Genomic DNA, 12,440 nt, shown 5'->3' on the forward strand with positions numbered 1-12,440 from the left:
TTATTTTTCTGTGTGGTTCAGACTGTTAATCGCGCACTATGAATAATAATGTATTTGCTCACCTCAAAACGCTAACATTATGTGTGTGTCTGTATAAAATGTCTTTTAAGCCGTTAAAAACTAGGCAAATGTCAGATAGTATATTATATTCAGTCATTTGGTAATCTGTGATGCTTCAGCGCAAATTTATTTTTCTCTTTAATTATCATAAAGCCATTTTTTGTCATGATGTATTAATTAGAAATTCATGCATTTAGTATTAGAAGAGATCATTTGTGTTTTTAATGTTGTTTTTACTTTCCATGTTATAATTCTGTCAGTATTTTGACAGCTTAGATAATTAACCAGAGAATGAATATAGTGATTACTAGGATTGGAAGTCCTTTATGCAGTATAGAAAACATAATTAACTTTACTATTTAAAGATATTTATCTCTACTTCTCTAAAACATTAAATAACCACAAGTAATCCTTCTAACATGTCTTTAATATGATTCTAAAATTCAATCATTGGAATTAAATTTACCCTCATCTATCCACAAATGTTAACTTTTTTCAGTGAGCAATAGTAAATTTATGATTTATTGCTTAGAAACATATCTCTAAAATGCTCTTCACATTTATATTGGCATGAAAGTAAAACCCAGGAGGGAAAGAAGACTAAAATATATTTTTTTCTGTAAAATGAAGGTTTTTTCCTTTCCCTTCAATAATAATTAAAAGATAATTCTGTTTCTGATCAATGAACGGAAAAGTCAAACCTAACATTTTTTGCTATAACGAATCATTCTTAACGAGTTAATTCATAAATATCAGATTTTATGTTGATTTAAATTAATAAATCATCTCTGAGAGAGTGGAAAACATTCAAGATTTTTTTAACAAAGTATAAGGCTTGAATCCAGTCACCAATTTAAGTATGCTGGCTTGAATTTAGCTGTGGTCCAGAGGGACAATTTCTCCAAAATGACAACAAATTTTTATCGAGAAGCAGAACCTGCCAGTTAGAAAACACACACTGGCACACAGACACACACACCCAGAACCTGCGATGTGTGGGCTACATTCAGTCTGTTCTTTGTTTAAAAACAAAAATAGCTTTTCACTTGAAACCACAAACTGGCATTGGTGTCAAGCTTTCCTTCCTGACACTGCCTGATGTGACCCTCTGAGAGACTGAAGTTTGGGTCCATAAAGGAATAAAACTTGCCAATCATCTGCTACATTTTCCAGATAGCAATGTCTCTCTCTATTAAACAGAAGACACATACATGAAAAGAGACAAAATAGAAAATTGCAGGGAAAAAAAAAACAGTGAAAAGAAAAAATACATATCCTAAGGAAAAAAAAAATCTTGGAGAAGAAGAAGAAAACAAGAAAACAAAAAGTTATATTAATGTATTGTGTTAGTCTTTTATAGTATAGTCTATCACAATATATCAAGGATGCACTAATCCTGTTAATGTTAACATGTAAATTATTTTCTAATTTTAATGGAAATGCTTTAACTTAGGAGCTCATCAAGAGGTGTAACTTCTCATCCTTCCAAGTAAAAATCCTGGCTTATTTGCACATTTTAGAACTGATGGCCTCAATTAAACATATCACTGGCCCCTGGAAAATTGGAAATGCAGTGATGTATGTTTTTGGTCTTCTGTGTTTTACACACCCATCTTATGATGTGAAGCTTTCTTTAACTTCAAGGTACTTCTCTATATTACGTTTTTCTTTGCCATTTTTATGCGCCATTGGATCTGCAATCCGTTAGCTTGTCAGGGTGGCACAAGAGCATCTGCTCTTCCTTTCTGAACCAAAAAGCTTTGTTGAGAGCTTAAATAGACCTCAGTTTACATGTGCCCCACAGAAAAAGTGCTGCTCAAGAGGAAGTTCATTACCAAAGGCCCTTCTTTCAGAAGCCTGGAATATAAAAACAAGCTTTGGGATAGGAGCATTTCTGTAGAATTACTGCTCAGTTGGGTCTTCGATAGTTTTTAGAAAATACTACAGGGAAGCGTCACAGCTGATCTGCTTCACATGGCCAATTCTTGAATTACTTTTAGAAACAACGACTGCAGTGTTTACAGTAACAGCTCGCATTTCTTCTGTGTCAACCAGCAGACCTGGAGAAAGAGTACGTGTTCCTAGGCCCCTGGGACACATTGAGAGGATGCCCACTGCCCCAGAACCCACAATCCTGATCACCAGCAGAACAAGGGGGCGCTGCTCAGTGCTTCCCCATGTGACACAGTAGAAACACCGTCATATGTGCGGCACATGCTCATTACAGCTGAACACGAATCCAACCAAGCCTCTGGTGCTAACTCCCATTCAATAAGGAAATAGCGGAGACGGAAGAGCAAGTGAAAAGACATGGTAAGGACATACGCAGGCGAATCCTGAATCTGGGACCAGTCGACAAGTTCATAGTGTTAAGAAAATATTAGAGACTTAAGAGAGCTAGCAAGCCCTGGCTGGTGTGGCTCACTGGATTGAGTGCCAGCCTGTGAACCGAAAGGTCACAGGCTTGATTCCCAGTCAGGGCACATGCCTGGTTTGCGGGTCAGGTCCCCGGTTGGTGGCATGAGAGAAGCAACTGAGATCAATGTTTCTCTCCCTCCCTCCCCATCTCTCTAAAAATAAATACATAATTTTTTTAAAAAGAGCTAACAAGCATATGTAGCATGCAGACACTGTTGTATCTCTATGGAAGTAAATTAACTTAAAAAAAGACATTTTACAGACAATTGAGGAAACAGTGTTTTGGGTTGAGCATTAAGGAATATTACGGGACCATTGCTAAATTTTTTGTGGTGATAATATGGTTATACAAGAAAAGTGGGTTTCTTAGAGCTGCGTATTATAGCATGATGGGATAAAATGACATGCCATCTAGGATTAACTATGGCACCTTCAAGAAGCAAAGAAATAATCTAGGCAAATATGTCAAAATCTTTACAACTATTAAATCTGATGATCAGTTCGGGGGGGTAGCAGCGTTCTCTTTTTATGAGTGTGTTTAAAAATTTTATTTCCCAATGTATAAAAACAGGTGGAAAAACCCTAAGAGTTAAAAAACTCGATAAACTCACATACTCAGAGGAAGTTGTAACCAAATGTGACTTTTTTCAATATTTAACTCTCCATTCTCAATGAGTGCACACTCCTTGGGCACGTGCCACAGGGCGGGGAACCAGAGCACGTCAGCTGCCCCACTGCGTACCTGACAGTCTTTCATGGCGTTCTGAACAGAAGCCTGATCTCCAATCCGGTGCTGCTGTTTGAGTCTCTTTTCCTGGGTTTCAAACCAAGTTTTCATACATTGCATGTTGTTTTCATATTCCGACCAAGATTCCACTAAGCCTTCCAATAACTGAATCTGAACAAACATAATGAGATGAAATTTGCCATTTTATTTTAAATTCAAATCATGGGTGAGCCACTATTTCCTCCAAACTGAGAATTCTTTGAATACAGTCCACGGTGTATGTGATTAGAAAATGACTGTTACAAGGCGGGAATCAATGACTATTTTTGGTAAGCAAGTGAAGAACTTAAGTCAACTTGAAGCAAAGGCAAAAGAAATTAAGAGGCATCTTTAAAAAACAAAAGGCCTATGAAATGCACAAAGAGTAGAGGATATATAAGGGAAAACATGACTGAAGCACGTTTAGAGCCCTGGAACTTCCAGCGGCAGGCTCTCTAGCAGCATCCTGAGCCCAGGGTAGCTAGATCCCTCCGGCAATGGATTTTCCTCATAGGGAGTCTTCATGAATACGGGCAGCAGAGAGGCCAGCGAGCTTACCTTCTCAGCTACTAGACCCTGCAGGATCTGCCAACTTTTATTCATTGCTCCAAGTTGCTCAGCAAAATCAGTCTTATCGCTGCGCTTACTTTCCACGTCCTGAGTGCTGATTTGCAGCACAGACTGGTTCACGAAATCAACTGTCAACTGTTTACAGTTAATGTCGATCTTAAAACCCTACAAAGAGAAGAGAGAAGAGAAGAAAGCAAGGTCATGCATATAAACGTCTTATATTTTTATCAGGAGTTGGAAAGCCTTAACTAACCTTAAGATTAACACCATAATTTCTATGATGTAGTACAAATGGCATAATCTGTGTATATTTATATAACCCATTATTTTCAGAAGCTGAATATATAAAGATATATAAATATATGAAATAAAAATTAAATTTATAACTTTTGAATTTATAGATTTATTTGAATTTATAAAACCACAAAAATTTAAATTTATAAATATATTGAATAAAAGCATTTTTGGGGGGCAGAGGACATTGAATTGGATAAATTGTATAATTACACTATAAAATATGTATAAATTATAGTATTTATTTTTATGATTTCTTAACATGACACAAAATCTTATTCAAAATTATTCCTGAAACTGGACAACGTTTCTAGGCCTATAACCAGGGAGGCAATTTTCTTACTCCTGTACACCTAACTGGTCACTGTGTATGAAACATATACTTGATGACCTGATTTCTATCATTTGAATCTTTGAATTCCTTCAAATAAAACAGTTCTAAACTACAAAACTTAAAAATAAAACATGTTTAATTACCTTATATTTCTGAAGGTATTCATGAATTGCCTTGTAACCTATGCAATTTTTTATATCCTCCTCATCCTGTTGAATGACATTTTCCATGAGCGAGATCCAGGTCATGACTTCAGAAATGGCGTGGCGCGACGGCAACCTATCCATCTGGAGCTGCGCCAGGGAGAGAACAGGTCACAAGTACTAAAATTCAAACCCAATTTCTGTCAACCTAAAAACCCTACATTAATTCTTATTAATGTACCAACAGAGAGACTCCTTCTTAATGTCGTTTCTGGATCTTAACTTCATTAGAAGCTTGGAATTAAACATCAGGCAAATACTGAACAATAATAGTCATCTTAGTTCACTTGATATCCAATACTATAAACATTGTATAAACATTAATTAATGAATCAAAACACCAGCAAGCAGAAAATATTGTTGCTATTTTATAGCTATTTTTATGACTTAAAAAAAACTTAACTACAAAACATTCAACAGATGTACTTTATTAATTATCTTGTAAAATGTCTGTGTTTTATGACTCAGGAATGTTAAAAGAAGACAGAAAAATACCACACTACAAACTATCATTTTCTAGAGTTTTGGTACTCTAATATTTATTCCTAAGAACAGAGCCAATTTCTTCTGTCTTTAACTAATATATACTTAGGATTCTGAATCTTACTACATCATACATTTATGCAGGTATTTAATATAATGATTGGGAGGAACAAAAGCAATCATTTAAAGTATTTATGGACTTTGATGTGGTGCAGAATGATACAGAGATACATGTGAAGTGTTTCCTGTCCTCTAGAAATATAGAGCTGCTGATCAGCAAGAATAATTGACATTAAACCCATCTATCACACTTTATATACAGTGATGAGTGCCAAAGAGAGAGAAACATAAAACATCTGGGAGTTCAGAAGAGAGAAGCATATTTCCAGAAAAGAGAAGTACTGACTTCCCTTCTCTTACGTCTTGACATTAATTGAATGAATGCCAGTTGCTGTATTACAGGTAAGATTATAGGTCTTTTACAATTATTGTCATTAAATCTTCATAACCACCCACTTTATGAGGTGAGTAGTTAGCCACACTTTACTCACAAGAAAACAAAGAATTTAAACAAGGCCAGCAGGGATTCTAACACCCCCTGCCACACACACACACACACACACACACACACACACACACACACACTACAGAGCCCTCGGAAGATACGGCATTTGTAGACATGGCATCGGTGAAACAGTTTGCTTTTGGTATGCAATACAATGGAAGACAGAGAAGACAAATGTCCAGGACAAAGCTGTTGTAAATTTGTGAGCAAAAGCAGGGCAGTGTAGCTTTCCAGTTACTACTGCTTGAATCAGGTATTACCAATTACACCAAAGACTCGTTCCGTACCTGGTGGAGCTTCTCCTGAACCGCTGGAATGTTTGTCAGCAGGTCAGTCCACTGGCTATCTATGTGCGACAACTCGGAACGCAGGGCGGCCGCGTCCACCTTCTTTAATCGAAGAAGCTGGTTTCCAGTGCTCAGGACAGACGATTTCAGGGAAGATTTGGCATCCACTTCTTTGGAAAACTCCTGAAAAGAGAAGCAAAGTAAAGTTCAAATCAGTATGAAGGAGCCAGAGCTTAGACAAATTTACTACATAAACAATTTTTCTTTACATCTTAAAGGGGAGTTATGTTGAGTATTCTAGAGAAAAAAATCAAAGCAGCCTACCCTTGCCCTGAATGAAGGCCAACAATGAAGCCATTACCCATAAATTACTTCAACAGGCCATGTTGAGCCCTGGTGTTCTGCATAATTATTCAACACACAGAGTTAACATTGACAGATTTCTAGAACTTGGTTTATTAAGTACATCCATTGATAGCTGATTTCCTTTTCCTAGTATAGGTCAGGCTTTACCTCTAGGCCTGTAAGCAATACATGTAAGTTCTTACCAGGAAAGCATTCAGATGATCACGGACCATCTCTAGCTCTTGAGGGACTGTCACAGATTGCTGCGTCCAAAATTCTAGCCTGTCCTTTGCAGACTGCAACCAATGAATTAGAGCTGCAGATTCACTTTGATATCTGTAAGTATATTAATGAACGTATTAAGAAAACATCCAATCCCCACTTTTTGCTAGCCCATTTCAGTCACTAACGCTAGTTTTAAAAGAGGGATGATAAATTTGGGAGAATAATGCCCTGTGCTGAAATTCTTAAAACTCTCAAAACTCTCTTCTATTAATATTTATGCCTACAGCAAGCCAGTTTCTCTTAGTTTCAGCTTTGCCTTCCTAAACTGAAAAATAAAAGTCTGTTTCTTCTATTTCTTCATGTTGAGGCTATTCAGACAATATTAGCTGATTGCTATTACACTTCTTAGAAATAAAGATGACACAGAAACAGAGCATTTCAGTATGTAAAATCAACCCTTCACTTCTCGAATATTTTCATTAATGGTCCATGAAAAACTTCATCTTCTCAAAACCACTTTTTCTTCTCTCTCTCTAAGGCTTTACTGTGACCATTCACATGCTGTCAATAGGCAGGGGAGGGCAGCTCAGAGGTAAGGTACCTGCCTCCATGCCCATTTTTGATTACATGTTTATATGATTATACAAGAGCACAACTGGGGGCTTTGTGTTTGCCTTTATTTTCCAAACTATGTTGTAAGTTCCTAGGGGGACCATATCATTTTTTCAAGTCCGGTACCCACTAGCCTTATAAAACCTCTTCAACCCTAACCTAAAAATATGCAAAAGAGTCACTGCATTACCTGGTCCAGTGTTTCAGTATTGTTTCCAATCTGTGAAGTTCCTTAGACACTTTGTTGGTGTTATTTAACCAGTGTTCTCCAAGCTGATTCAGCTGGCTTTCCAGATCTGAGCAGCTAACGGACATCAGGAGTCGCTTCCCATCATCTAACACCTGATATAATTTGGGCTGGGACTCATCAAGGCTGGATTTCAAACGCTAAGATGATTGAAAAGACTGGGTCAGAAGTTTGGATAATGCAACTGGTCTCGCTAAGAATTATAATTTCTCCGGTGCCCATACTGTTTCCATTATCCTAAGTCAAACTTCATCTGTTTGCACCCAAGTAACAATAGACACTTTGGGATGTTTCGTCTACTATACCTAAGTATGGACGTCCTTTTTTTTTATTTCTTTTCTTTTTTTTTTTTTTTTTTTGGTAGTAACTTTATATGCATTTAAAACCGTCAAACTACAATTATTTCAAGAATAGGGAGACAGCAGCATAAATTACAGAAAACATTTGGTGGAAGCTGAGTTTTCAAAAAGAGCATTCTTTCATTTAAAAAATATACTTTTAATGCTTTATAATAAAACAACAAACTATAATTACTTCAGGAGACTGTGACATAACTATAAATCACAGAAAATGCTTGGTGGAGGCTGAATTTGCAAGAGGAGCTCTCATTAAAAAAATACACCTTCTTATATTCTGTTATAAAACAAACACTTAAAATTTATGTGCTTCCAACAATGTCAAATAGCTTAAAATAAAAGTAGCAGTGCTTAATAAAGTACTTAATTGCAAGTCTGTTTAGATTCTGTTAAAACCATGGGCAAGTTCAAGTTTCAAAAGGAACTGTGGCGATTTTCCACACCACGATGCCATGTGGATGCTGACCTGGTAGAGCGCGATCCGATCGATGAGCCTGCCCTCGCTCTCCTCCACCAAACCCACGCTGGGGATGTTACTTTCCACCACCTCCAGCTGCCTGATGAGTTCCTGCTGGTCCTCATCCAGGTGGGACCATGTCTAGAAATACAACATCAAGCTGTGAGTTAGAAAGTCTTCGGTAAGGAACAGCATTCTTCTTTGTGCGCCAAATGTGCACTTGACAGATTCTCTTTAGAGTTACATCACAGATGTTTGCGTCGGGGGTTTGCTTTGGAGGCCAAGGATGGCTTTGAAGACAGGAATCAGAGCGGGATGCCGAAAAGCATGGGGAATGGGTTGTGGTATCTGCAACGAACTAGCAGCATAAACAAGTTACTAAACGAACATGGGCCAGACACTCAACTTCTCTTAACCTCAGTTTCAACATTTAAAAATAGGGATGATAATACCCAGGTAGAGTATTTTGAGAATTCAATAGAACAACACATGCAGCACACCTAGGACACAGTGGGCATCTGACACAGACGGCTCCATTCTTTACCACGGTAATGATGGCCACATGACTTAACTAAACGGGATGGGCGTGTTTACTTCCAGTACTAATGAACTCAATGCGTGACATTTGCAAATTTAAAAAACACAGACATTTAAGAAATATGAATATAAAGCATAAACATTCTACTAAGGAGAACTTTCAAATGACTTATTTCTAAATTCAGATTTGTATTTTGTCTTGAATGAGAAAATCTTGTTATCCATCATTTTGAAATTTGTTTCAATCATTTACAGCAAACGTCCAAAGGTTTTCAGCCTATGAGAAACCCAGGCATCGTCATCCAGGTCTGAAGTCAGTATTCCCCCAGCGGACTCTCAGCACGGCAGAGGCTTTATCAAAATGCAACAGGTGATGCAGAGTCTGGGGGAGTTCCAAGGTCACACAGGGGGCCAACAGCAGGCAGGAACGTGTCTCCCCTTAACAGACTGTTTCTCAGCAGGGAGTCCGCTGTAGGGGAGGTGCCGCATCAAGGGTCTCACCTCTAGAATGTACTCCAACTCCACACCCCTTTTGTGAGCCTGTTTCAGGACGGCGGAAGCCTGCGCCATCACTTCTGCGTGGAACTGAGTCTCCTGTGAAACTGCGAAGCTGATAATCTTTCTGAAGAGGGTTTCAGTCAAAATCATATGAGATTCCAGGCCTTGAAAGTACTCCTGCAATTTTTCAGGTACAAAGAGGTCGGCGATTCATTCGTATACTGCCTTACCATAAAAAATAAAGCGCTTCCCAGGCAAGGTAAAGCTAAAGGAGTACATCGTCACCAAGCCATTATTATATGACATATTAAAAGGATTTAAGAAAAAGGGGATCAAAACCATGAACATCAAAATGACAACAAAATCACAACTATCAACAACAGAATCTAAAAAAATAAAAACAAAAATGAACTAAGCAGATGACCAGAGTGGAAACAGAATCATAGGTATGAGAAGCAAGTGGAGGGGTGTCAGGTGGGAGGGGAAGGGGGAGAAGGGGGGAAAGAGTGCAGGGATTAAGAGGTATAGTCGGAGGGTGCAGAATAGACAGGGGGAAGTTAAGAATAACATAGGAAAGGGTGAAGCCAAAGAACTTATATGCACGACCCATGGACATGAACTAAGGGGGGTGGGATTGCTGGAGGGAAGGAGGTGCTAGGTGGAGGAGAACAAAGGGAAAAGAAATTGGGACAACTGTAACAGTGTAATCAATAAAATATACTTAAAAGTAAAAAATAAAAATTGCTTCCAATGTGAGAGCTGGCGGCACGCAGTGCATCTGTGAGTGATGCTGTCCCATCGCCTCTGGGCTCCCCCGGACCCCGGGAGGACAGGGCTGCAGCCTCCTAATTGGCCTCTCCTGTTCTCCCAACACGTGCACCTACCCAACGCTGTGCTGTAGACACTCTGTGCCCAAACAGAGCCCTTCGTATGCGACCAGTTCCTGATATCCAACCTCTGTTCCCCGAATCCTCCGTCCCTGTAAGTCTGGCCTTTCCTACGGTCCTGACACGCCTCTCACTAACTCCACCACACAAACGGCCTCCCTTGTACCTCGGACACATGAGTCCCCGCTCCCCACCGTGGCCTCTGCTTATACGCTGCACTTACAGAAATGACCTCACTAGACACATTCACAGCTTTCCTTCCTCTGTGTTTGGGCCTCGGCTCTACTGTTCTGCACTCCCAGGGCATGGGTTGTGCTTTGCACGCCCTGCCAAGCGCAGCTTGACACACATTGAGTGGTATTATGCCCTTTTAAATGTCCCTTGTCTTATACTTACAAAACTGTAGGCCTTGCACAATCCTACAAATGTGTTTTCAATTATTCCTTTTGGTGTGCAAAAGGCAGCAGAGGAGGGAGATAGAGTTTATCCCACTTCCTGTTCCTGGCACCTTGGGCAGAACCGGAGGACTGGGAATGGATAATATTTGTAGTGTGTATTATGTGCCGGCACTCTGCCAGCCCTTGACATTTGATCCTACGGCAGCTTTGTGTGGCAGACTTCGTTCCCATTTTATAGGTGAGGACACCGAACTATTTGTCTGGGCCATGTAACTTGCCCAAGGTCACTGCAAAGCTAGCTCTCCCTCAGAAAACGCTCTGGTCAAGAGAAGCTAGAATCATTATTTTTAAATAACCAACAATCACTACATCATAGAAGTTTCAAGTTGGAAGAGAACTTGGAGGTCATGGAGCCTAACATTCAGGGAAGGCCGACGTTCTGTTTATAACCATCCCCCTGCCGGCCTTGGATGGGCTTCTCATGGCAGGAGGGCTGTCTGTGCAGCTCCCTTCAAGAGCTCTTCATCCATGGGAGTTTTATTTCTCTGTTATTCATAGGCATTGAACCTAGTGTCTTCTCTGGAATAACTCAGGAGGATATTTTATTACTAGGGTCAAAGATTTGAGAAACACCAGATGTGAACTTTAAAGCAATGTTTTCAAAGCCAAATGATAAGGCTTTAATAAATCACCAAGTTCTGCACAGAAACCTCTGGGAAAAATAGCAAGAAGTATATAACCCAAAAGAAAAAAAAAATGCACCTTTAGAAGCCACTAGAGAGCTACATGATGGTAGAATGTTAACCATTTATGGCCCAATGAAATTTTTAAAGTTTCCTTATAGAAAACTCCCAGAGCCTGGGGGTTTGGGGGATTGCCAAACTGCTCTTTCTGTAATCACTGCTAACGATGTGGTTACCTTTGTATGGGCATGGCTGCATGAAGGAGTCGTGGCTAACCTGAACTTGGTATAGCACATACAAATGGAGCGACCTCAGGCCTACCAAGCTTGATTATGTAGCAAAAGGACCCTGTGTCCCAGGAGGACACTCTCGAGGCCTGCAGCCACTAGAGGAGCATGTGCTTAAGGGCCAGAAGGGCCGGGTGATGCAGGTAAGAGACAGAAACCCAATCCCAGAGCAGAGCGAGGAGTTCTTGGCCGGACCAGGGGAGGCAGAGAGAACACCTAGGACTAGATGAACAAGAAGGCAGCAGGCATAAAGGGCACAGAGAAAAACAGCAGCGAAGAAGGAAGCTGGGCTTCCTTGAAGAGAGTCCTGATGTTTCCCATTGATTGAAGTTTATGAAGAGAGAAAGCCTGGCTGACGCCGGTGAGGATGTGATCATTAAAATTACTGCTAAGGCTGATGCTCTTTTTACTGATAAAATTATAGAACATATCCTCTATAACTGTTTCTTGCTACTAAATGCTGATGGGTTTGAACGTACTATTTGTTGACCACTTCAAAGTTTAACTTACATGAACAGGAACTCTTAAAAGATTGAAAATACTGGGTTTTCCTGAACATCTATCCATAAAGGAGACTATGCTTTCACGTACGTTCACTCCCCCCACCCCAGCCTCTTTCTCTCTACCTTATGTTTGTCAAGAAGCTGCTGGATTTCCTCTTTGGAAGACACGATCATTTTCTGGTCACCTGCCACCTTCTCGCTTCCGGTTTCTAGCAGGTCAGCCAGGTCTTGCAGGGCCCGTTCATACTGGCTCTTGAGTGCAAGATTCTGGTTCAGTCCACTCCGCCGAGAGCCAATGGTCATCATCAGTTCATCATACATGTCCTTCGACACAGAGAGGGCATTGTTCACGCTCAAGTCATGTTCTGGCTCCTCTCCGAAAGTATGTTACCTACCAAGCCCACGACCCAAGGACGCTCCTCCAA

General features: G+C 39.9%; 1 protein-coding gene across 1 annotated transcript in view; it reads right to left on the reverse strand.

Annotated features, from left to right (window-relative positions):
• Positions 1 to 12,440, reverse strand: part of SYNE1 (spectrin repeat containing nuclear envelope protein 1) — a 423,836-nt gene that overhangs the window by 92,309 nt on the left and 319,087 nt on the right. Inside the window, exons 106-114 of the mRNA XM_090279990.1 lie at positions 12,139 to 12,339; positions 9,261 to 9,434; positions 8,232 to 8,363; positions 7,353 to 7,549; positions 6,529 to 6,661; positions 5,981 to 6,163; positions 4,586 to 4,735; positions 3,803 to 3,979; positions 3,221 to 3,376 (exon numbers count right to left, since the gene is read on the reverse strand). Of these exons, the coding sequence (XP_090136116.1) occupies positions 3,221 to 3,376; positions 3,803 to 3,979; positions 4,586 to 4,735; positions 5,981 to 6,163; positions 6,529 to 6,661; positions 7,353 to 7,549; positions 8,232 to 8,363; positions 9,261 to 9,434; positions 12,139 to 12,339 (1,503 nt within the window). The remainder of the gene's footprint in view (positions 1 to 3,220; positions 3,377 to 3,802; positions 3,980 to 4,585; positions 4,736 to 5,980; positions 6,164 to 6,528; positions 6,662 to 7,352; positions 7,550 to 8,231; positions 8,364 to 9,260; positions 9,435 to 12,138; positions 12,340 to 12,440) is intronic.

Source organism: Furipterus horrens, unplaced genomic scaffold, assembly GCF_987537825.1.
Source record: "Furipterus horrens unplaced genomic scaffold, mFurHor1.1.pri manual_scaffold_6, whole genome shotgun sequence".
Lineage (NCBI taxonomy): Eukaryota > Metazoa > Chordata > Mammalia > Chiroptera > Furipteridae > Furipterus > Furipterus horrens.